This window comes from Lygodium microphyllum, chromosome 9 (genome assembly GCF_053477565.2).
Source record: "Lygodium microphyllum isolate KBCC chromosome 9, Lygodium_microphyllum_v1.1.10, whole genome shotgun sequence".
Lineage (NCBI taxonomy): Eukaryota > Viridiplantae > Streptophyta > Polypodiopsida > Schizaeales > Lygodiaceae > Lygodium > Lygodium microphyllum.
The window spans coordinates 98,853,979-98,880,738 of NC_141143.1; the positions used below are offsets into that span (position 1 = coordinate 98,853,979).

General features: G+C 39.3%; 1 protein-coding gene across 2 annotated transcripts; it reads right to left on the reverse strand.

Moving 5' to 3' along the window:
• Positions 1 to 2,559: 2,559 nt before the first annotated feature.
• LOC148031348 (uncharacterized) lies at positions 2,560 to 7,489 on the reverse strand. 2 transcript variants are annotated; one of them, XM_087684877.1, is made up of 4 exons: positions 7,089 to 7,489; positions 6,566 to 6,794; positions 5,504 to 5,689; positions 2,560 to 2,852 (listed from the first exon to the last, which is right to left on the reverse strand). In XM_087684877.1, exons 1-4 carry the CDS (start codon positions 7,264 to 7,266, stop codon positions 2,651 to 2,653), a joined length of 795 nt encoding a protein of 264 aa, XP_087541003.1. In that variant the 5' UTR covers positions 7,267 to 7,489; the 3' UTR covers positions 2,560 to 2,650. The 2 variants fall into 2 exon arrangements, with proteins under 2 accessions (XP_087541003.1, XP_087541002.1); XM_087684876.1 differs by having other exon boundaries at positions 2,561 to 2,852; positions 6,566 to 7,486.
• Positions 7,490 to 26,760: the final 19,271 nt, after the last annotated feature.

Below are 26,760 nucleotides of genomic sequence, written 5' to 3' on the forward strand. Positions count from 1 at the left end.
ACCACCACAACCTTGGCAATATTTTTTGACTCTTGCATCCATTTGGCATGTATTTTATCATTTCTTTGTGTATCTTGGCATTTGTAAATGGGTGTGCATATTAATGAGATGTTGCATATATATGGATATCTTTTGCTTTTACATTCCATTGTTTAATAGTCATTCTAGTTGTTCTTGAAAGAACAAAAAGGCCAAAGTTTGCATATTTGTATACTTTCAATAGTAACCACGTACTAGCTCATTAATCTCACAGATTGTGCTTGACCTTTTGCAAATCTTTTTGAACTTCAGTATGTGATGGATGCATGTAATATTTATGCACAGTCATATCAATTTGAAAGTGCATCCTTGTAAAAAGATATATTGTAGTGTTACTTGAGAAGGAATTGATGCATCATTGGGCCATCACCTATTCTACAACACATTCATACTTCTGTTCAATATTCATTTTGACATGTATGTCTCACTCAAGGTTGAACATCTACAATAGCATTAAGTTTCATAAGTGAAGCATATATGATTGTATATGGGAATGCATGATAATGTTTAGTTTTCATAGATAATATAGTCATCATTTACACTGTAAGAAGCTGGGAATACTTAGAATGCTAATAATATGCCATGTCACATTGACACTGGTATATAAGGAGAGTAGTTGTAATTTTTCACATCTTTTTGACATATCAATACATTTACAATCTTTCTCTCGCTTCTTGCTCCAAGCTTCCATGGCTTCTACATCTTTCCTGTCTTTCTCTCTCCAATTCTAGTCTTTCTCTCTCCTCATCACTCTATTTCTCTCTCTTCCTGCAGTCTTTCTCTCTCCTCTGCAGTCTTTCTCTCTCTTCTTCTTCTCTCCCTAGTTCTCTCTCTGACATACACCTCCTATTTCTTACTAGCAAGGAGAGGGAGCACACAAGAGTTCTACATAGCAATTTGAAAACATGAATATGTGCTATAATCTTTTGGCTTTTGAAGTACTGTGCTAATAGATTCTCTAGAAGTAAGAAAATTAACAAAGAGGACCTAGAAACATTAACCCTCTAGGAAATGTGCTTCATTATGGCTTGAAATGGTTCCTATAAAGCACACACCTCATACAATAGGCAAATTCATGGATACATGTATGTGTTCCTATTCCAATTTTTTGCTACACCTAATGCAAACAAGTATTGTTAGCATTGTACAAGTTGATCTTCCCTAAACTAATAGCACTCCCTTAGTTGTTTCTAAGCCTATAAAAGTGTTCGTTTTTACAATGATTTTAAAATAAGCACCTATCTTAAACATAATCGTATGATCTAAGGAGGAGTGCACCCTAGAAATTTCTTTACACATCACATAAAACCTAGTAAATAATTGTTAGCAATACTACATATGCATCCCTTGAGTTTACAATAAGCACCTATCTTAATCATAATAGTATGATAATGATTTGAGTAGGAGTGCACCCTAGAAATTTCTTTACTCATCACATCAAACCTAGTAACTAATTGTACAAAATACTACATCTGCATCCCTTGTCTTTGCTCTGGGGAGAAGTGTCTCTAAATATCCAAACTTCTAACACATAGCACATATAAAGAAAACTCCCTCTCATTCCATGAATGCATGCTCTCTAGTAAAATGCAATGAGATTTTCATATTTCTTATCTTACTTCTTATATCATGGTTATGATTTTGCTTACTACCACTAAGTTAATAATTGACATCTGTGCATACAGCTATTATTGAGATTTTAGGAAGCTTTTAGAGGCACATATACCAATCTGTGCAATTATCTTGTGATATCTCAACTATTAGATATAACTGACCTTTTTGAAGCATGTATCTCAATTAGCTATCAAGTGTGCAACTATTTGTGATATTACATGAGAATTACAAAACTATCAGATAGATTTACCTACAATTCAATTGTTAACTAGTTGATAGAGGCACATATATTAAATACTCCTATTAAGTGTGCAACTATTACATAGCATAGTCAGTCACTTAAAAATACTATGTAAGTACTATTCATTGTCAAGTATAAATTTAAGTGCACAACCTTTATATATATATATCTCTCTACTTGAGAATCAAAAGCTAAATTTTTTATTATATATTATTATATAAAAATGCAAAGTTATAAATAAATAGTTATTTTCTATTTAATTATTAAATATGTATCTATATTTAACATGTCATAACTGTTTACTTTTAAGCGCTTCTTTTCTAGATGATTGTTGTGCTCAACGTCTTTTTAATTGATTTTGTTTTGACATACGTCCCTTAGATGAGGGGACACAAAATGTCATCTATAGTTGTTATATCAATCAAAACCATTTCTATGTATGCATTATGTTGCATAAAAATGACACATTTCTTAATTTAAAAATAGATTAGGACTAATAAAGTATCCATTTTTACCTTTATAAATATGGGTTTCAAAGATGCTCTCCTTACACTTTTGTAATAGCAATATAAAGCTTCTTTCACTAATTTTTCATATAAATCATGATCCACCCACTTCAAACACGGCTTTTAGCATTTTGGGACAATCTTTTGCACACCAAAATATAAAAAAGACACTTACATACAATGAACTTAGTGCATTATATAATTTAGTAAGCATTTTTCATGTACAAAAGAATTTGAAGTGATCTTTACATCAAAAAGAACTTGTATGACTTTGAAAGAGATGAGCAAGACGTGGATAACTCGCATTGAGCTGATCTACATGAGTAAGTGAGCTTTCACAATGGTGGTTATGAACACCTTGATATGTGGTCACCACGATGCTTGAGTCCTTTGCAAGCCTCTCTACTCGCTTCTTTACAAAGCAGTTTATATTTGTGCATCGATAATAGCTCCTATACACCCATTCAAGTAGAAATCTCAAGTTAGTTTGGAAAACACACAAATAAAACAATTCTATGTAGCATTTACTTTAAGGATAAATTCATGTATATGATATAGACATGGAAGAAAGTGCTAATAGCATAGCTCTTTTGGATTAAAGAGAGTTAATCAAAATAAGTTTGTGGCTACAAGCAAGCTCAAACTTTCAATATGTTACACGTTTGTTCATTTTTGTGGCCTTGCTTGACAGAATAATGATCATAAACATGCCCTTGATTGGTAAAACTACATGCCACTATTCTAGAGTTTTTATTGTTTTTATCAAAATAAAATTTTCTTTATATCTTCATCAATTTCTTACATCACTCATATTTTTTTAGGTGTTCTTTCAAGGGAGAGTGAGAAGATAACCAAATAGGATCATATTGCATCAAACAATACAAGTAGCAAAAGAATATGACTTGGAAACTCTTTATAGCTAACCTCACTAAGGTAAGGAATACATGTTTAATTAGAATCCATGGCAAATGCAATATATGCATACACTTCACCTTCTTAAATCTTGCCACAATATGTTTTTGTGGGTTATCGACATAGTACAATCTTGGTAATGCTACTTGATTGGGGCATGTAGTATGAATCTCACTAATTTGCCCCACTCTTGCTAAGCTTCCCCATTCACTACATGACATAATCCAAAATATTTATGTTATTTTATTGCTAGCTATGATATTAATCTCTTGTCTAAGAATTTTACAAAGCATAGAATACTCTTGTTGTGTCCCATATCATGATCTATAATTTAAGAGCCCTTCATGCCTCACAATTTTTAGTTAAACCTAACCATTTTTTGAAAGATAATATATATTATCACTCATTTCTAAGTGGATGTTACTTGTACTATGAAGTAATATAGATAGTAAAAAGAAATTATACCATTTGTTTCTAGCTATTCATAGCCATAACAGTTCACCTTAGGAGGGCAAGGGGGAGGGGACCCCTTCTTTCACTTAAATAGTCCTATGAATTAAGTAAGCATAGACCTAGCAATTATAAATATATATAACAAAATTTACCATTAACAAGTTTGTGTGCCCTAATTAAATCTAGTGTTTATTAAATCTCAGTGTCCATTTTGACCACAATTGCATATACACAAGCATACCTATGAATATGTACTTGTGAGGAATCAAGGACTCTACTCTTGTGTATAATGCTACCTTGTTCTTTGGATTTGATGCATGATGCATGTATATCCTTTGTTTGGCGTTAATACTTTTGGTTAACATTTGATATGACATCTATCACCAACAATGTAGATATTTTTTATTGGTATAGTTTGGGCTTCACAATCTATATGAAAGTCCAAATTTGACATATTGAACATCATAGTGAAATTTCTATTCTTCGAGCTCATTGGAGTATCAACTACACTAATTGGATTCTAAGTTACACATTTGCCAATGTCATGTGGACAAATCTAGTTTTATTTTAGCAATGTTGATCACATGCAGGTCAAACTCATGAGGAAAAACATAGTCATGGCTCCATAATATTATGTTCACTATCTTCTTATGGACTTTGAGGTAGTAATTGTTCAATGGAACTAATTGTATGTGTGTCATCTTATGGGCTTCAGGTAGTGCAATATAGCCAATCCTCCAAAAAAAGTCTTGTATATTGGATAAGGAAAAATTGTCCCAAGACAGTTAGTGCTATTTAGAAACTCTAGATACACCAGTGAAGAGCCAAAGTTCACCAAATCTCCAAGAGTCTATGCACATGGTAGAGCTAGTGGTCTTGGAGTTCTTAAGCATATTGGTAGTGCTTTTGCTTTGCCATGTCCAAGGTAAGGATATTTAAAAGACCTATGTTCTAGTTAGGTTCAAACTGTCTTTCAATAAATCTAATCATGCTAGTTCATGTGCCATCATCATCACAAGAGAGGAGAATTCAAGTGGAACTACTCTAAATTTGGGATCCTTAGTTTCTAATCATAGTTTTGACCACTCTAAGGCATGAGTGCATATTTCTCAACAAATCTAACCATACCGCTTGTCCTACTAGCAAACTTTGTAGAGAGGAGAATAAATGGGCAATTACTTTTATATTGAATTCTAAGTTTGGAAAATAAATGAGTCCCCCATCTAGATTTATTATAATGTAAGTGATTGATATATTTGTTTCAAATGTTTCAAGAGTAAAAATGGAGAAACCAATGCAATCAATATATCTTAAGCATTCTTTATCCATTGGTAGAGCTCTAACTATATTAATGCTTGTCATCCATAAGACATCACATATTCATTTTCAAGACAAAGAAATAATCATTACTATAGGGTAATATAATTCAATCATTTGTAGATATGTTAATCACATACACCATGTTGAATATGCCAAGGTTGGTGATCTTACATTGTTATTTTGGCTAGAGTTCAATATATTTGTATGTATGCAAGCATGTAAACACACGTAAGTATAACATCTATATGTGGGTATGTAAGTATATGCAAGCATTGTATATAACCAAAGTCCTAAATATTTGGTGAAGATTAGCTAACGTTGAATATAAAGATCCTTTTTTCTAGTATTTAGAAACAAAGAATATAATGTGCAAACTCATGGAATAAGATTATTTAATCATAAGTAAATGATGATCAACCTGGGGTGAATGTTGTTTTTAACCGCCTTTTGCCCATACTTTCTCCATCTAAATCCATCATCAAGAATGTCAACATCACTGCGTGTGTGGAGGGAAATCTTAGGTTGTGAAGGATTAGCCCTCTTAATCTTTTTCTTAAGCTTCTCTTGATCGCAAGTATCCTCTTGATCCTTTTCCATGCTTGACCTACACAAAGAGAGAAATTAGAAAGCAACAATGTGCTGATACTAAGTCACTACATGCTTGGGAGGATCCACACTTGTAGGTATACAAGTGTTCAAAATAAGGATAAATTTTAATGTAAAATATTAAGATTAATTTATAGATATAAGAAGATAAATGTACCAGTGTACAATGGGTGTTCAAATGAAGGGTGTCTTTAAAGGAAAAATGTAGGGTACATGTAAAAAAAATGCTATTTCTATGAGGGAATCAAGAAAATGAATTATAGATAAGAGGTTTCTAGGTATCATCCATGTGCACGTTTTTAAAAAAAAAACATGTATTGTGGTACACCCCTAAGTATACATACCCCATCAATCATTTGGATAGTTGTAATGATCTCAATTGTGCCTACTTGTCTTTTGAAAAATGGTGACTAATCACCTACATTGAATGATATTCTTTGACTTTTTTGCATGAGAACAAGGTATTCTTTAACCGATAGAATTGAAGTACAAAGCCATAGAGAAGGTGAGGTGCTTTCACAAGAGGGCAATGTTTATGAAAAGAACTCATATAAAAATCAATATGAACTTAAGTATGTGTGGGGTTTCTATAAGGTTCTGAAATGATGTACTTTCACTAATGTATAATTAAAATGAACCCATCCTTATGAGTTTCAGAACCTAATGTCACAATATCTAAAGGTTACTATTTCCACTTTCAGTAACTTTTCTCAACATTGAACCTTGATTTTTGTGAATAATGATGCTAACTCATGAGAACATTGATGCTAAATCACGAGCTGAGCTGAAAATAAGAAGATACCATAATGGTACATCAATTTACCCATCAAAAAAGCAAAGGACCATGGTAGGAGTCAATAAGTGATACACTTACATGTTGGAGTAGGTAATGTGGTCTCCTTTGTGATGGAAAGAAATCTCAGAGTTTTCTCTACTGCCACTAATTACAGCGCCAGTGGTATCATCATGCTTGAACCCATGATTATAATAGTCTGAGCTCTGATCATAATCCTGCCTGTGATCAAAATTTACGGTATGTCTATATACATGATCTTTGTCTGGTTTGTAGTCATCGTATGAGTAATTGTAATCATGGTCGCAGTCTGCAGGCGTATTGCTGATGTTACTGTAATCCTTAACCTCGCTGCTAATCATATGGGGATTATGATTAAGATGATGATGATGATGATGGTGGTGGTGGTGGTCATGATCAGTGTCAGGGTCTGCTTTAACGAATGGATGAGGTACTGCATCTGCACCTGCAGTGTGATAGAGCCTGGGGCGAGGATTATCTTCTTCTTCCTCGAATCTAAATGTATGCTGATCGGGATTAATGAATGTATGGGGATTGGGGTTTATCAGGGAGGGATTAATACTGGAAGGATCGATTATGTCACCTTCATCACTGATCAAGGCGTGGTCGGGCATCGTATAAGTGCTGCTGCACAGCATGTCCAAGAAGCTGGCGGAGCTACTCATGATCATACTGCTGCTGCTGCTGCTGCCGCCGCCGCCACCATGGTTACTGAAATTGCAGAAGTCCATGTAAAATTGATCCGGCGCACAGTTAGTCATGTCGATACTGCAGTATTACCTGCTGTATGTTAGGGTGATAATGATCTTCTGATGAATGGATTGGATCAGGGATGAAGAGAGGAGGGAGAAGGGAAGAGGCGCGTCATGGGTGGAATCGGTCATTTAATAAAATCAGTGAGGTGCGGTCGATGGGTCAATAGGATTGCTAATGGGTGTTTCCTTTTCTCTTTTCTTATCGAAATGGGGCGGGGAACAGTGACGTTGGTATTGAGAGAGAGAGAGAGAGAGAGAGAGAGAGAGAGAGAGAGAGTGGGAATGGAGAGAAGAAGCTTCTCAGCGCCGTATGATAGAGCAAGTCTCGGCCATGAAAGAAGTGAACCACAAGTACACTGCCGTGTTTTACACGGCACGCCTCTCTCTCACACACACACACATACACACACACACACACACACACACACACACACACACACACACAATCCTAGCCTAGGACCACTCAAAAGGCTAACTAACCCATTAAGAATCCTCCCCCACCCATATTAACATGCATGACCAGCCTATCCATAGCAGCCTAACCCTCCATTGGCATCATGCATAAACCCCTCTCTTTCATCCATCCATCCTTCCTTCATCCTCACCTCCATCATATACATCAACAAATTGTTCATTAGCATCGCGAATATACCCCCATCTTTGTATCAATCCATTCACCGTCTTCATCATCATCACTAGTGATTAACAAAATATCGTTGCTACTTCTATTGAGCTAGAAGCTACTGAGACTGCATCACATCCATGCTTTTGGCATAATTCATAAACCTTTATTTGCAATGAATCCATTCATTATCATTATCATCAGATTGCTACTGCTTTGCTAAGATTGGGCCACATCCATCCACACAAGCATACTGGTACAAATGCCTTGACCATGTGCATCATGTGTGGCATGCCTAGGTATACATCTATGAGTCGTGTGCATATGCACTGACATGACATTGTCTATGTGCATGTGCATGCATGTGAGTCTGTATACACGTGCGGGTGGCACAAATGTGAGATAGAAAGGATTAATGTAATGTGTGTAAGCACATACCTCATAGGAGACACAAATAAAAAAAAAGATAAGCATGAATCTCAATATGCATGCAAATGAGGACATGTCAAATCACATCACAATGATGATAAACTTCTAAGTTGAATACTTTAATTTACATTAACCCTAGACTAAGCACTGTATTTACATTTGAGCTCTGTACATTTTAAATCATTAATGCTTACCTTCGGCTAAACACAACCATTAGGATATATTGAGCTCTTTACATTAAGTTTGTATACTTTATACATTAAAAATTAACCTATATAAAACATTGCCCTTGTGACATGTTTGAAACTATTCATACTAATGAAAACCAAGTCTCATGAGGTTTTAAAAACCACAACTTGTGAAGTGGTAATTTTGACCCTCCTATAATAGACCTATGATAGAAGAAATCCTAAATGTGCAATTGTGGGACATTTGTTCTCCTCAAGCACCATGATATTGTGGTTTTTCACGTGCCTTGAAAAGAAGAGAGATTTGACCAAGCTTGACTATGGTGCAAAACTAGGGACCCGCAATGTATGAAGTCCTTTGATGTAGTTGAACGCAATGAAACAGATTCATTCGAGAAAGTTTCATACAAGACAGAAAGGTATAATGGGAACGTTCAAATCATGAATTATATGCCCACTTAAGTGGAAGACATAAGATTTTAACATGAGATTTGACCTAGTAAAAAGAAATTAAACCTTTAGCATAATGGGAACAAGCACAAGGTTTGAGGCATCATTGAGCTATTTAGGAACACATCTTAGCTAATTATGTAGCACCAAATCTTCTAAGATAACATCTCTCTTTCTTTAACTTGAAGTTTAATTTCTCATTTGAAGTTGATTTTGTTAAGGCAACCTCATGCTCTTTCCAAGGACAAAAAGAAGAAGGCTTTTCACGTGCACACATTGCAAATTAGTTGGCAAAGGTTCATCAAGAGTTCTTTTTATGTAGATAACAATCACACACATCAAATCATAGCTTTAACATCATTTGCTTTTGTTGACTTGACTTGTGACTCACACAACGTACGAATCACAGATTGGGGAGCACGAAGATACACATAAAACCACATATAATTCATCATCGAGATGTTGTGAACTTGTGAAATTATCACGTGGTACTCAACTCATCGAAGAAGAAGTTTTTACAAAGGAATTGACTAAGTTAGAAGAACTCTTTCACCCACATAATCTTGAATTAAATTGTGAGAATAAATGTTATTACAAATTGAAAAGAGCAAAAATCTTAAACATTCTATGAGTAATTATTTTCCAAATTTATATTTTATGACTTGTTGCATTTAAAAGGCTAAAGAAAGGATAGGATTAGTAGGATGTAAAAAGTATACATATTTATTATGACAACTTGATTATAAAATTAGTTTACAAATGTAACACAACAAATTGAACTAGCCATAAATATAATGATGAGGGGACACACACACACACACGCACGCACGCACGCACGCGCGCGCGCGCACACACACACACACGCACGCATACACGCACACGCACACACGCACACATGCGCACACATGCACACACACGCACACACACACACGCACACGCGCACACGCACGCACACACGAACATGTTAATTAGAAAAGCTATTAATGTTGAGGATTTATATTAGTAACACTATGTTTTGTTAGTAATGAGATAACATGGTGGTCAATAATTAGCAAATTATAACTTGGCTATTCACTATCCTTTGGATGGTTGTTGGAAGTGATCTTATGATGGAGCCATTTGTCCTTTTATTACTAGGCATTATTGGTCCTTCATTTAGACATTTCATTGGGGGGTGTTGCTAAGGCCTATTATATTATTTGGAGTGAACTATATGTCCTTCATTGAGTAACTAAAGTATGTGATACATGATACTATTTGGACCTGGCACAATATTATTGTGAAATTCACATCTCGATACTTGGGCCATTTGTTTTGTTTTGGGTAAGAGTGTTCATGCTATCTAGATACAATCACGTGACATAATGTTATATGTGCCATTTGTTGTGCAACTTGGGCTACTTGTTGAATTGTTGGAAAAGAGTAGTCCTTGCTTGTGGCTTGAGGAGGAGTTGTAGTCAATTAGTGCCTATTGGGAAAAAGGTAATCCTTGAGGAGTCCACTTGATTTTCTTACTTGTGCATTGTTTCAATGTGGCTTTACCTTTGGGCATTGCATACTATTGGCACTGCATACTATGTTTCAATGTGGTTTTACCTTTGGGCATTGCATACTATGTTGGGTAATTTATATATTGAAGGAAAACACACGATCACATCCCTTATGTTTTAGTAGTTGTGTTTTGTCTTTTTGAGTTTGTTAGAGTAATATAGGTTTGCATTTTATATTTTAACTATATAGACTTTTGCATCTTAAAGAGTATTGGAATGATATGTTATGGGTATAGAATAGTTGAATGCTACTAGATATCTATACTCAAGACAGATCTTTTAAAAATCCACCATTGAAAATTGTGTTTTTATCTTTTTGAGTTTGTTAGAGTAATATAGGTTTACATTTTATATTTATTGGAATGATATGTTATGGGTATAGAATAGTTGAATGCTACTAGATATCTACACTCAATACGGATTTTTTAAAAATCCACCATTGAAAATTAAAAGATAGTTTGTTGTCATAACGAGAGTAAAAGAATATAGGTCACAAATCTATGACTGAGAAATATAGATCTTAATTTTGTAGTGCTACTTAGTGGAAAGTGAATGCTTCTCCATTGAAGTAGGGGGATATTCTAAGCCATGGAACCTTAGATGTTTTGGCAATGCATTAGCATGAGTGTAGCTTTTGCATTACTTAAAGTCAAATGCCTCAAATTTGTTTCCTTTCATACCTTGGTACTTTTTGTATAATAGCCACACAGAAAAGGAAATATCATAAAATGTTAAATGCAATTTTGTAACACTCCCCATACGAGCATAACCTTATAATATCATGCCATATTATATAATCAAATGTAATCTTAAATGATAATGACATACTCATGATTTAGTAAGATACAATTGAGATGATTTAGCCAACGCATATGCCAAGTCTCCCTCCATACTAAATCCATCATCCAGCCCCTTGCATTGACACTCGCTAAATTGTGTATTTCCTCAAGCCATATTGTATTCCATAGGTAGAATTTTGATTTGTGGTTTGGGAGCCTTTTATTGAGATGGAAAGCTCAACATGTGTGTTCATTGATGATGGACCACCTGGTTAGATGAGTTCGTACGTCTACACTTAGCACATTGATGGTCATTATGATCCTCACATGGCCACTAACTTACACTTATTATATTTTGTTAGTTACACCTACCTACAATCCTCACCCAATAAAACACCCCATCCTCATAGGTTCTTGCATACGGAGTACCATGCCCACCTTGGACATCGGCTCGTAGGAGGAGTCCATCCCCAAAGACTACCACTAGATCCCTAGACTAGTGGTAGCTTGTCTTGTGAAGCTAACCATGTGGTGATGTCACATGATCTAAGCTCTTTGGCACATGGTGGCCATGCATCCAAAGTATTATCATAATCTCCCAAATAGGTAGTTATGCACTATTTGACTTAGTAGGTCACTTTCCTTTATGTTATTGTCTTATCTATACTTTGTGCACATTGTATTATGAGAGGAAGAAGGAAGAATAACTAGCAAAAAAATGTTTTCGCCTCCATATAGTATCATAACAGTACCATTGAGATATTCTAGTTTTGAAGGTGAGGAGAAGGAGCAATGATTCAAGCAAGAAAACAAGAGGTGCGAAGCTCTCCCATTCTCTCTCACACCAAAAGTAGAATGAAGCAAAATCTATGATTACTATTTTTGGCCATTGAGGTCATTTAGGACCCTATTTTAGCTCTGCAAGATTGCGGATAATAATTTTAGGGCATATTGTAATTTCGTACCTGTTTTCCGTTCTCATGTGCATAGGTTACAAATTTCAAATCTATAAATATGAGGTGTTTGTTAGGAAGAAAACACAATGTTTAATTGCAAATAAGTGGCATTATATATATTGCTGAGTAGTCAAATGGAAAAGACTACCTGGTTTAATGTTATGCACATTATGTGTTACAGAAGACTTTATTATTGTTTGATACTCAATAATATCATAATGCCTAAGAACAATGGAAATCCTACTATTGACAAGTTAGAAAAAAAGAAATACCATCATGGAAGTTCCATATGATGAACTTCCTTATTGGAAAAGGCCTATATGAGTTTGTTTCAGGTGAAAAAAAAGGAACAAGAGCTAAGTGATCCTATGATTGTAGAAGAATTAAAGGCGCAGAAAGAATGTAATGCAAAATATAAAAATATAATGTATTAGTTATTTGTAATCATTGATAACACCATGGTTGGGCATATAAGATATGTAGAAAATCTATATGTAGCTTGGACAACATTCAAAAATATGTGTCAGTAAATACAAAGGTACGAAAGATTCAACTCAAACAATAATTGAATACTTTGAAGAAATGGAAGATGTTTATAAATGAGTATATTTTGAAGGTGAGGAGCATTATAGATGCCTTAGTAGCTATGGATGTAATGCCTAATGATGATGATTTCATTTCATCTACTTTGAGTTCCCTCAATAATGAGAAGGATTGAAAACATTTTGTTAGTCTTGTGTATGTACGGAAACCATTTCTAGATTTTGATGAGTTGGTATCTCTCATGATCGTTGAAGACATCAACATTTAGGGTGAGTCATATAAAAAAAGTGGTGAATAGGCCCAAAAATTTTACTCAAGTTCAAAGGAGATATTACAAATTTTCTTCAAGAGGCCATGGTATGGGTCATACTAGCAGCAACTAAAAAATATTTTAAATCAATAGTTTGGTGACATAGATTTTGGGAGGTCATGGTGATTCTTCCAATATTGCCATTACAATGGAAAAACATGTCATAGATTTCAAGATGCATCCTAAGTAGGTCCATTGATAGAAGTAGCGCCTTGTTGTCCTTTTTCAACATATGTGCCCTATGAATTGTCATCATATATTGCAGCTTGCTTAGCACCATACCAAGATGCTAACTCATCAAACACAACATCACGATTGGGCAATATCTCTCGAGTAGTTGGAACAATGCACTTGTATGCCTTTCTTTCCTTTGAGTATCCAAGGAAAACAAAATTCATTGCTTTAGAGTCAAGTGCCTTCCGTTTGTCATCTGGAACATGAACATATGCAATACTACCAAATACTTTCAAATGATATCAAGCTTATAGCCATAGAGATGCTCATAAGGTGTCTTTTCATGAATTCTTATAGTAAGTGTTCTATTCATCACACAGACAAGATCATGGATCTAAAATCTAATTATCAAGATGTGATTAATAATAGTAAACTTCACTAAGAGTCAAATGGCTTGAAGCAACCCATACAAATATTACTCAAGCATGTGGAGTATTTTACCTTCTATGTGATGGCATGGGGATGGAGTATGATGCTCATGAGATGGTATTATATATTACAAATTATAGGTTGTATTCCATATTACAAACCACAAGTCTATTCCATAGAGTTTCACAAGAAATTATGATCTACTTTGAGGCATATTTGGATCCACGAGTCATAGAAACTACTAAAACTAGATTAGATGTTTTACAAAATATGGGAAGAGATTGCAAGATGTGGATTTTTTAGAAAGGGTGAGCTAGCATAGGGCCAATCTCTACAAATGATCTTTGTGCCTTTGTAGGATCAGTATCACACCTCATCCTAAAAAAAACATCAAGATCTGCAAATGACACTCGCATGGCCCTATCATTTGCCAACATGCAATCCCTTGCCTTGAACTCTATTAGGTACATGATCTCTTTATTTGGAGCATCCCTCAGCTCCATATGTAACCACAAGTGCTGGCCTAAGCACCAAAACTCAATGAGGTAGATTATGAGCCAGCCAATTGTATACATATCCGACACCTTACCATATGCACACTCAAACAGTGGGTTGTAGATCTTGGGTGTAGTCCATGGCCTTCTTTTCCTTTCCAACTCTCCTTTCCTTTCCAACCCTCATCTATAATGTGCATGGGATCATCTACCCTCCCACATTGCCAGTTGAGGGCTGGTCTTGATTTCGCTCAACTGCCAAGACCCACGGACCGCTTATTGTTTCAAGCGTTCCAAGCTGAGCACTAATGGCTACCTCTCACATAGCCGATGCGCCATCCATATCCACGGGTGTAGTGAGCTTACCTCCATGCCGTTCGAGTTACCTCCTCTCCCGCGCACTCCAGTAGCTCCCAAGCTCCATCACCGCAAGCAAGAGAAGAGAAGAGAAGAGAAGAGAAGAGAAGAGAAGAGAAGATGGAGAGCTTCTCCACCCCACGGTCCCTCACCCTCACACACTCACTCCCTCACACTCTCACACTCCCTCTCTCAAGCACAAGCTCAAGCAAGCAAGAAGAAGAAGAAGAAGAAGAAGAAGAAGAAGAAGAAGAAGAAGAAGAAGAAGAAGAAGAAGAAGAGGAGGAGAGCTACTTTTTGTAACACAGAAGAATGAACTTCTCATTCACTTTTCAACTTTATATACAAAACCCTAAATCCCTTTTGGACGGTCATCCCCTTTTCCCGTTTTTTACATGGCCGGTCGTAGCCTAGGCCCTTTTTCCCATTGTCATTCTATCTTCCTAGCTTTTTTTCCATCGCCCATCTACATTTATAATTTGCATGGGGGCGCTCCTTGAATTAAACCATGATGCGCTTGCGCTCTTTTACAAAAGTTTTGACTTGCACTTTTCCTTGTGCGCCTTTGTCTTCCGTTTCTCTTTGCCTTGGCCTTTGTCTTTGTCTTCTGTTTTAGCTTTCCGGATTTTCCACTGTCTGGCACTCTTTTACAAGATTTTGAGGGTACGCCTTGGTATTTTAAAATGCACATTTCTCCTTTTGCAGTTGCCTTGGAATTTTGAAGGTTGCCCTTGCGCTTTTGGCCTTTTCTCCTCTTCTTTCTTCAGTTGAGCTACCTTTTTTCCGCCTTTGCCCTGCGTCTTTTTTATTTCCTTTTGCTTTCTTCGTGTTGGGGCTAACATTACCCCCCTCCTAGACGAGTGCCAGTCCCATGGCACTCTGTGTCGAAGGTAGCATGCGGAGCTTGCACCGAAGACGTGGGTGGAAGGGTTGTTGTGGTTTGCCTTGGAGGAGTTCTTATGTTGGTGCGGAGGAAGGGCGTTGGTGGCACTATGCTGTTTCGATTGGCTGGTGATATGATTATTGTAGGTGGCGATAGGGCTACTCTTTGTTGGGAATGGCCACTCATGGCTGGCATGGGGTTTGGTGTGCGTGGGATGCTCATGGTGGATCCTACTCGTGATGATTCGCTGGTGGTTTGCATGATGAAGTAAAGGACAAGAGTTCAGAGTTGAGTGTTGATGTAGAGCTGACGGTGCTTTCGTTGGAGTCTTTAATACCTGCAATTGGAAAACCTCTCATGTGGTCTCTCCCTAAGGGGTAGTGCTAGTTTTCATAGCGTGCACAAGACATATTTGGATTAGTTTGGGAGACAGGTCGAACTCTAAGCAAGCGTGGAGTATTGTCCTGCACTTGAGGACCCAAACTGTGTATAGACTTTGGTGCAAATATTATGTGAGTGCTTGTACATATTTAGATATTACGTAGGTAGAAGATTGCGGCCTGGTTTCTCATAACGTCGTGTGGATGAAGCAAAGTGGTTTATGACAGAAAGAAGTACGCGTGAAGGAGGGTGCAACATCCTGTGCATTGTGATTGCACGACGTAGCAGGATAGAACCTAAGGATAGTGTACTATCCTTAGGTGGTAGACATGGGGCCGGTGCAATGAGGACGGTGTACTGTGCATGGCCATTCGTGCGGTGCGTGCCCCAATTGATTGCCATGGTTTTAAGGCAGAGTGTAAGGGGGAATTGTGTGAATGGTTCAGGGTGACAGGTCTAACCACAGGCGAGACAAACTCTCTAGGGCTGTCCTGCCCTTGATGTGCCCTGAACTATTGTGGGTGATGCTAGGGGGCTAGGGGACTAGGGACGGAGCCAGCCGACCAAGGTCACTGGACGCACCTAATTTGAGGACCCCTAGGTGCGGTGCTGTGATCGTGGGTGCTTTTTTTTATTTTTTTGTTCTTTTGTTTTCTTCTCGTTTTTTTTTTGGGCCACAGTACAACCATTGCAATATGCGGAGGCTATGAGCCTTTCAATGGGTCGGGACATGTCAAGTTTTGAAGGCTCAAGAAATGGATATGACCGTGATGATTTTTCCCTAGTCTCGTTGTTAGGGGAGCCATTGTTGTGATATTGGTGAGATTGCGGTGACACTCGTGGTGAGCTCACCATAGAGCTTGGCTCAAGAAGAGAGTGTAGCCCATGACTGTGCTTTGGTTCATGCGATGTGGGCACTCGCAAGGGTGATTGTTCACATTCACTAGCGTGGCTTTGTTGCGATCCTTGTGCAATTGGTGGTCTTGTGGTGGCCTGGCCATTGAACGCGTTTTCACGAAGACCTATCTCATCCTGCATCCACTTGTCACTTCGTGAGAGTGTATGCTTGCTTGCATTAAGTAAGTCGAACAAAGGCAATCATGTTAAGATATAATTTTTCAGAATGCTATGATGTCTGTTGGGATGCCTATTCTATTGCTTGTTAAGGTCGCATACATTAATGAGGGGTAAAGGAGGTGTGTACGAGTGGGGGTCTTGCCCCTTTACTCATCAAAAGACAAAGTTATGGCATGATGACTTGTCAAGGCACTTGTACATCATAGGGGCTTAGTCGATTTGTACTAGGCGAGGTGAGTCTGGTTGGTTGGGCGACTGGGGCGGTGCTAGTACGGGACTCCCATGAGGCTGGGCAGGGCACATGTCGGCCGAGACATGAATGGTGTAATCTCGGGCCGCCATCATTTCCAAAATGTCTTTAAGCAATTCATTGAATTCTTCCCTGTCCTGGACTGCCCTTTCTACCCTTGAGCATCTGGTGCTTGAGCGTACGTTGGGGGTTTGTGCAACTGGTGTTGCCACATCTTGCGTGCTTTTTTGAGCTTCAACTTTCCTGGCCCAAGGATTCTTTGGCCTTCGTTCGGGACGGTGTTGCTTAGGGCCCCGTTTCTTCGCATACCTTTTGAGGGTGGGCACATAGCGCACCGGTGGAGGGGCATGTGCCACATGTTCCCGACGTTCACGGAGAGCGTCTTTGCAAGCCAGCTGCCCGTGGTTCTCCATGTTTTCCTTATGGGGGGCTTGCAAGATGCAACCCAAGGGTTAGGCCTTGATACAGAATAAGATCTTTTGCATGGGAGGGATTTCAGTGTGGGTTATCAAACGCATATGACTAGAAGAGGAGGGGTGGAACGTGTTGTGCTTGTTGTAGCGGAATGGCCCCCGTGATGATGTTGACTTAGCCTCTCGCCATTAGAAGATCTCGGCTCACGCTGAGTTAATCGGCTGGTGGTCATGGATTTGGGGCAGGGCTCATCCTTGGAAGTATAGAGCGAAAAGGGAAAGGTGTATAGGAAGGGACTGCACCCTACTTACATCATCAGAGATGTTGGTCAGGCTCTACTGTCTGCGCTTGACTATTATTGCTTGCGTATGTTGATAGTGTCTATACAAGGTGACACAAAAATCATTGTTTATATATATACATATTTACGAATCCATGTCACTTCACGAAGATAGAAACAAATTGTAGAACTCGGGATTGTATTGAAGTGTGGCACACGCATCTAGTATTCGTGGTAGCTTACTCAATATCGATAGATATTTTGCCACATTGAGTAGCATGGAACCTTGCCTGAGTCTACTGGCAACATGTAAATCCTCCTCAGTGAGGACCTTATCGAACAGAGAGTACTCTTGGCTAGGTTCAGCTAGGTCTGTACCCCGAATGGCAGTCAACACTTGAAGGGAGGTTGGTGCCACATAGGTGGGGTCTCTTTGAGATCGCCATTTGGCCAATCGCTCCTCAGAGACTGTCATGATCTGAGCTCCTAGTTCGTCCATTGCAACGTAGTTTTCGCACCAACGCTGTTCAAATTGACTTCAGCCCTTTGACAATCGCCTTAGTTGCTCTATCTCTAAGAGATTTGGTTGGCAGAGCGCATCATTGAATGTGACAGTTAAGCGCAGTTCGTCGGCTTCCTTGCCCGAGATGAGTAGCATGCGTTCATGCAGGAGCCTGCTATAGTGCTCGTCAAGATGTTCTTGCTCTTCCCAAGATAAGGGAAATGGCAAGTATTCTCCAAGCTGCTCTTTAGGGAAGGCACGCATGTCTTCCAGGACATAGACATGTGTGAACACCTTGAGCTTGGAATCCAACTCAGTTAAGCATTCGGTGACACTTCTATGTTCAACGAGGGCTTGCTCGGTTGCCATCTCATGCAAGGTTCTAGGAGTTTGCCTGGGCTTTAGCGTAGCTGGGGGCTCAGGCCTAGATGAGCAGGATCGGTCCACGCTAGGATGTCTGACGCTCTTGGGGTTTCCATGTTTCTCCTGAGGCTTCGTTATTGCATCATGGTTTTCCTTGGATGTGACTGGTATAGGTTTGTCACCCTGTTGTGACAGCGTTATATCCACTCTTGACTGGTCAATGCAAGTTCTATTATCGGTGGATTGAGCGTTGTAAGCAGCCATTGATGGTAATGACTGCTTTGATTTTTCAGAGCACACGGATGTGTCTGAGGTCTCACCGCTATTAGGAGAGGTGCCAATGGGTTCATTGGTGGGTGGACTTGATGCTTTGTTCATCAATTCTCCAGCACTCTTTGTCTCAATGGTCTTGGGGTCCATAACCACTTGCAACTATTGCTGTTTTCATTGTTTTCTCCTCTTTTTCTTGGTCAGTGAAGGCGCATCTCTCAACAGTTTAGGACCCTGGACTAGGTCAACTGTTGATGTTCTTGATTTGGCCTCAGCATTTCCTTTCTCCAGTGTGTCCACATGGGTCGTAGCCGTGGCTCACTGACTAGCCTCGCCAGGTTGTGAGGGTACACCTGTCTCCCTTTTGGAAGAGCCTAGCCTTTCTAATATGTTGCTACGTTCGTTTTTGGCCAATCAGATTTTACTTCTCAGCGCTTTGTGCCTAAGTCTCTGGGTCTTGCTGCTGCCTAATTCAAGCTGCTAAGCAGTTACTCCCTATGATTCCGTCTATTGAAGTGCCAGAATCGACTTTCGAGCTTCAGAGTGACTTTACACATTTTGTGCTGCTAAGATCCAGTCGGGTCAGGTTAAATTTTTGAGAATTTGATCAAAATTTTTACTCTTCCCAGCTTGGTCCGAATTGCAGGGGCTGAGTGCCCGATTCGGCCCATCCGAGCCGTCCGAGGGCCGAGTAGAAGGGGCCGCATGTAACTGTCCGAATGCTAAATTCGGCCAATCCGAACCTAGATGTCCGAGGGCCGAGTGGGCCGAGTTCCAAGTTAGTCCAAGTGCTCGATTCGGATGGGCCGAGCGTGGGCATCCGAGTGGTAGTGGCTGAATGGTTTGAGGACCAAGTGGCCGAGGGCCAAGTCGAGTGGTCCGAGTGTAGTGGGTCAAGGGCCGAATGGTCGAGCGGTTCGAGGGCTAATTCTGGGACTCGGCCTAGAATCGCCGTCACTCGAACACGCTGAGCGCGGCGCGTTTTTTCACCGCGCTTCACAAAATTCGCCGTGCTAGGTGTTGGAGGCCTTCCCCCTAGTCAAGCAGCTCTCCAGATCCATCCTGCTCATGTAGGGGAAGGTGTAGAATTACCTGGGTTGGGTAAATATCTCCCAGATGACAAGATCAAAGCGGATCCACTCACGAAGCTTTCCTCTTCTCTCCTGCTCTCCTGAAACCCTATAGTGCACAATGTGGCCTTTCTTGCCACTTTTGGCCCTTATACCCCTTCCCGGGCATGGTATTGATGCCCCCTATCACTCACTTGGCGACCTTAGGCATCACAAGCGAGCTTTTTACCATTTTTTGCACAATTTTTTCCCTGTTTTGCAATAGTAAACCCTAATGCTTATTTTCTTTGTTTTTCTTTGTTTTCTCCTACTCTAATGCATCCAAATCACAAAGTAAATACCTACACTACTCCATCTCACAACATAAATCTAAAAAAAAAACAAAAACCTACTTGCCAAGGAGGTCGAATACCATCTTCAATCCCCTCCCTTCCTACCTATCTCAAGCACCGGTTCGGGGAAAACCCTTACTTTGATGCACGATTCGAAGCGCGCAAGCGCTCAAGGCTTGAATCCGTTGGTCCCGGCAACGGAACCAAAATGTGGGAGCTTTCGCTCAACCGCCAAGAACCACGGACCGCTTATTGTTTCGAGCGTTCCAAGCCGAGCACTAATGGCTACCTCTCACATAGCCGATGCGCCATCCATATCCACAGATGTAGTGAGCTTACCTCCATGCCGTTTGAGTTACCTCCTCTCCTGCACATTCCGGTAGCTCCACGATCCAAGTGCAAGCTTCAAGCAAGCTCCATCATCGCGAGCAAGAGAAGAGAAGAGAAGAGAAGAGAAGAGAAGAGAAGAGAAGAGAAGAGAAGAGAAGAGAAGAGAAGAAGAGAGGAGAAGATGGAGAGCTTCTCCACCCCACGGTCCCTCACCCTCACACTCTCACACTCCCTCTCTCAAGCACAATCTCAAGCAAGCAAGAAGAAGAAGAAGAAGAAGAAGAAGAAGAAGAAGAAGAAGAAGAAGAAGAAGAAGAGAGCTACTTTTTGCCACACACAAGAATGAGCTTCTCATTCACTTTTCAACTTTATATACAAAACCCTAAATCCCTTTTGGGCGGTCATCACCTTTTCCCCTTTTTTACATGGCCGGCCGTAGCCTAGGCCCTTTTTCCCATTGTCCTTCTATCTTCCTAGCTTTCTTTCCACCGCCCATCTACATTTACAATTTGCACGGGTGAGAGCCCGGGCGCTCCTTGAATTAAACCAGGATGCGCTTGCTCTCTTTTACAAAAGTTTTGACTTGCGCTTTTCCTTGTGCGCCTTTGTCTTCCGTTTCTCTTTGCCTTGGCCTTTGTCTTTGTCTTCTGTTTTAGCTTTCCGGATTTTCCACCGCCTGGCACTCTTTTACAAGATTTCAGGGTGCACCTTGGTATTTTAAAATGCACCTTTCCCCTTTTGCAGTTGCCTTGGACTTTTGATGGTTGCCCTTGCGCTTTTGGCATTTTCTCCTCTTCTTTCTTCAATCGAGCTACCTCCGCCTTTGCCCTGTGTCTTTTTTATTTCCTTTTGCTTTCTTTTTGTTGGGGTTAACAGTCTTGGCATACCAGAAATAAGCATTAGACCCCTATCTATGATACCAATCCTAGGGGTGTTATCTCTAGTAAAGTCTAGTACGATGTTGATAGCATGCAAATCTGAATGGATTACACCAACAATATGCACGGTCTTCTTCCCATCTATGAATGCATGAATAATATTTGGCATATTTTTTATGACACCCAAAATTCTGGCCATCTTCTCTACACTAGGCACCATGTCAGGACCAGGTTTGAATCCCATTGATTTATTCATAAAAGAAGTATCTATATTCTTGAAATAAAAAGGAAGAGACAAGCATGAATATACTTGAAATATAAAAATACAAAAATACAAAGGTGTGAAAAATGAATTCTAACCCCTAAAATACAAGAAAGCAAGAAAAAAAATAATCTCAAGAGTAGTTGATTATCACCTTGCAAAGGCTTGGTAGGTTCATAGGGAAGAGTAGACCCAGGGCCGATGCCTTGTCTTCCTAGGGATGGCCTCTAGCTAGAAAAAATGCTAAGGAAGGTTGGAGCAAAAGCACAAGTGAGTGCAAGAAAAAGATTGAGTGTCACCTTGTGAGGGCTTGGTAGGATCTTAGGTATCGAGTCACGATTTGAGGCTGATGCCCTGTTCTCCTTGGGTCACTATGCTCAGGCTCCCTCCTTTTTACATGCCCGAGTATGAAAACCTTGACATAAAAATGTGTTAAATGAAAATATATGATGACTAGGCTATAGGAGTCCTCGCCTAGTAGGAGTTCCTGGTCTAGTTGTCCTAAGTTGGGTCCATAGTTTAAGCCACCACCTAGGATGACTTCTTTGATGGATTATTTTTAGTGAGTATGTGTTGGAGAAATTGGTTAGTGACTCACTCTTGATTTCTGTCAAACTATGTTGGGGCCTATCCCTTGAAGATTTTCATGCCTTGCTTTTGTCAGGGGGTAGGGTGAGAGCTCGTCTTGTGCTTTGTTGAGTATTCTATTTTGTGCAGCTTGATACTTTTTATGGTTGTCGTTTGTGTAGATCAGTTCTTCGTGGAATTTGATGGGCCGAGTCTACCTATCCCATGGTTGCCAATGAGAGTGGATTTTTGGAGCCCATTTTTAAAGCAAAAAAGTGGCATGGGAGGCGTAAAAGACCAAATTTTCATGCAAAATGAAACGGTTGTGGATCAATGAGCTGGAGTTTTTGTAGATAAAGTTCGATGCCATGAATGCAACGCAAGTCTCAGTTCGTCGATCGTAGTCCATTTGACCTCTCATTTAATCCTCGTAAGGTTTTATGTTATAAAATAGATATGTGATCTGGGAGCCCGAAAGTTTGTGACGGAGGCTAGATTGGGTAGAGACGCCACAAAGTTAGCCATCGAGTTCATTCACGAATCAAAGTTTGTTTGGGCCTCCGTTTGGCAAAAAAACCACTTGATGCAGTGTGAAAACTCAAAAGTTAAACTAGATATTTTAGTAATTTACCTTAATGACTCCACTTTATAGACAAAGAATTGGGATGATGAACATCTTGGAGTAGATTTATAATCCATCACCTTTATACATGGAACGAAGATGGACGGGTGCTTTAGGAATCTACTATATAGCCGCCCACCAGTTTGCGTATCTACAGACCAGGATCAAGTGGTTGGAGGACTTGAAAGTCATGAAGCTATTCGTTTTTGTGGAAGCTCACGTAAATTCAACTTTACATATTCGAGGTCGGAGGGTTGAAATGAACTCATATGTATACGAGGAAGTAACTCGTGTAATCCCCGCCGACAGGATTAAAGTGTTGGGCCGCCATGAGAAGTATGGATTCCAACGGAAAGGATATCCTGAACTTCCAATGATTTATCGATTCCTGAAGATCCATGACCCAAAACCTTACTATTACACAGTTTCTGTAGATAAATGCAATACAACGTTGTTCTTCCCAAACTAAATATAACAATTGGCTTATCATCACATGAAACGTTGTATTCAAAAGGGCTATGCCCATGTAAATACAAATAAAGACTTCTTTTTATCGATGTCTGGCTGTGCATACGAATTGATAAAAAGTTAAGTAGCTACATTGTTTACGAGATAGCTGAATTAAAGATGTAATATAAGCTAACGTCGATTATCGTATAATAACGTTAAGAAAACCTTTATTCAGGCACAACCCTAGGTACAGGTTTCTAATTCGCCTCCTACATCAAGTACTATTGTGATTCAGGAGAAGAAGTTCCTTCTCAAGCAGATCAAGCCACCCGAGTTTGACAGGAGAGGTAGATTCGTCCAGGTTGATGCTGAAATTTGGATTGAATCCATGGAGGATTACTTCGAAGCAGCCGGTGCTGCACCCGCCAATCAGGCTATGCTTGCCAAGCTAAAGCTCACCTGCGAAGCCAGGCTTTGGTGGAAACAATGGTGCAGGGATCAAGGGATCACAGAAGGATCCGTTACCAGGGAAAAGCTGAAGAAAGCCGTGCAGGGAAGATACTTGCCACTTGCATATCGCACGCAGAAAATGAATGAGTTCTATGAGCTAAAACAGCTAGAACTCACTCTTGACGCATACTACTCTAAATTCGTCTCACTTTTAAAGTATGCACCACAGATGGACATGACACAGCAAGTGTCCAAATTTTGTGCGGGTTTAAATCCACCAGTAAATACCTGTCTCGAAAAATTTGAATCGGGGGGGGGGGGGGGGGGGGGAAGGTGCTGCTTTTTTGGCACCCCATTTTTTAATAAAAAAAGAGGGTTGGCAACTATTGGAATTAGGGGGAGGGAAGAAGGTAGCAAGATATAGAATTTGGACACTCTCCAATGCTTCAATCTGATTAAAAAATGATGTAGTAAATCAAGAGATCAAATTCTAGTCTTTCTCTCTCCTCTCTCCTCTCTCCTCTTGCTGTGTGTTCTTATGGTTGATTCTATGAGAGAAGGGGATGGATTGAGATGAGAGATTTTAATCGTGGGATGATGTTGGAGCATAAAGCAACATAGATCAAGGTTGGAAGGATCATCAATGATTGTTGGGAAGTATCAGCGGGCATCCAATCACGAGATACATACGTCATAAGGCATAGTTTATGAGTAAGTGGTAGATTTTATTGTTTTATGATAAATTTTGGTTGGAAATGGTTGTATTTGGTTATCAATGCTTTGATCTATCAGAAATGTTAATGAAATCAAGAAAATTTAGTCATTTAATAATTTCTTTGTAAACACGCAAGACCTATAACATTGTAGTTTTAAGAGAAATCATACGGTTTTGGGATTTTGTTGTGCATATGGTGTTCACATGGGATGGAACATGATAAAAAAATAATTTTTAGTAAGACTAATCAATATAAATTATCAAATAAAAAATATCAGTAATTATCAATAAATAAATAACACAAAATAAGAAAACATGAAAAAAATTAGATATGTTGCATCTAAAAAATAGAGAAAAATAATATTTGTATTTGTGAATGTATGATAATATTGAGACATGAGGTTTAGCCTTATTTCAGCCCTGTGTCTATGTTAAAGTAGGTTTTTATTGCTCTCATGAAGAAAAAAGACATAAAAACCACTCTCTAAACCTACCAGCAAATGCACAACCTTGAGCGGTAGGGAGAAGGGGGATGTTAAGTGCATAAAATATTCTAAATTATGATTTTTTTCAAATTCATGGTATATAGGATATGTATGGTTTAAGATTAAGAGGGTTCAGTAGTACGAGCATGCTCTGTGTTGGCCCTAGGCCCTAGGCAACACAATAATCTCGGTTTTAGAGTAAAGGCATGAAAATAAATCTTTTTGCACATCCACAATGCTAGTTGGCAATAAGAAAATTGTTTGAGCACTATAAATCATACACAATTGCATTGCATGCAAAAAATGATATCATCTTGGATGCATAGTAATTGTTTTCATGAACGATGACCTACATTGAGAAGGTGAGGTACCCTAAGTTATAGGGTTAGTGGTTCATTCGTTTGGGGATTATTCAATGAGGAATATCTATTATCTCATGGATCAATCAATTAAAAGAGAGGATTATGTGTTGTACGTGCTTTATGTGTTCGCAACACATCTTTGGGCCAATCCTCCCTGAGGTGTAGGAGAGCCTTAGTGGGGCCGCGATGATCAGCCGAGGGGTGCTCCCTTTGCATGTGCACATTGTGTATCACATCAATATGTGTAGGGACTCCCTCAGAGGAGTGTGGGAAGGATTATCCATTGGACTATGAGCCATACAAGCATGTCATTCTACATTAGAGGTTAGGGTAGTATACCCCATAGATGCTCCTGGTTGCAAGGTTGTGTACGCTAGTTTGGGTGTGTAGTAGAGGCCCAACTAGTGTCATAAAGCCAATGTCAGGCCCATTTTAGGTCTCGACAGGTGGTGCATTTACCGAGATTTGCTAATAAGTGGCGATCTCTGAATCTCGATCGATAAAAGGGACCAATTTATTAGTGTATACCAAAAGGTAGTGAGATAGATCCAAAAGACTATCAAGCTAAGGTTCAAAACAATAAAGAGCGAAAAGGGCTAGATGGTGGGCCAAAAATATTAGGAGATATTCTTTGCAAAGGAGTGGTTCAATAGCCCTACAAGGGAGGGGTCTTAGTAACCCTAGCCCCATGCATAGTTCGTTAAGAGGAGAAAGTTTTAGTACTTCCCCTCTTCCAATTAGTCAATCCACTTTAAGTGGAGTAATGGTTTCTATCGTTCAAACTCCTTTAGCAAATCCAGTTGTTACCATGGCGCAACCCATTGCAATTCTAGCAAGAATGCCAGACTTGCCAGTCTTAGGATTTCCTCTACCTATTTTTAATGGGTTAGTAGAGGAAGATGCATAACTTCATATTAATGAATTCCAAAAGTTAATGTTTAACTGTCAAATCCAAGAAGAAGGACACTTGATGATGTTCTTTAATATGACTCTAAAAGGATGAGTTGTGGTATGGTATCACAGCCTAGAGGTTGGAACCATAACTACGATTGATGTATTCTTTGCGACCTTTCGAAGAGAGTTTGTGCCCTGAAAGGGGAGGTCAATACTCGCTACATGTTCTCAATGTAACACATCAAGAATCTCATGAGAATGTTACAAACCTATATTTCTATTGTACCTACTGCTTAGTTGTGATACTTTTTGCATGAGCTAGACTTTACCATTCAAGTGCAATTGAGCAGTGTTGCTCTTGGTGACACTGATACAACTTGAT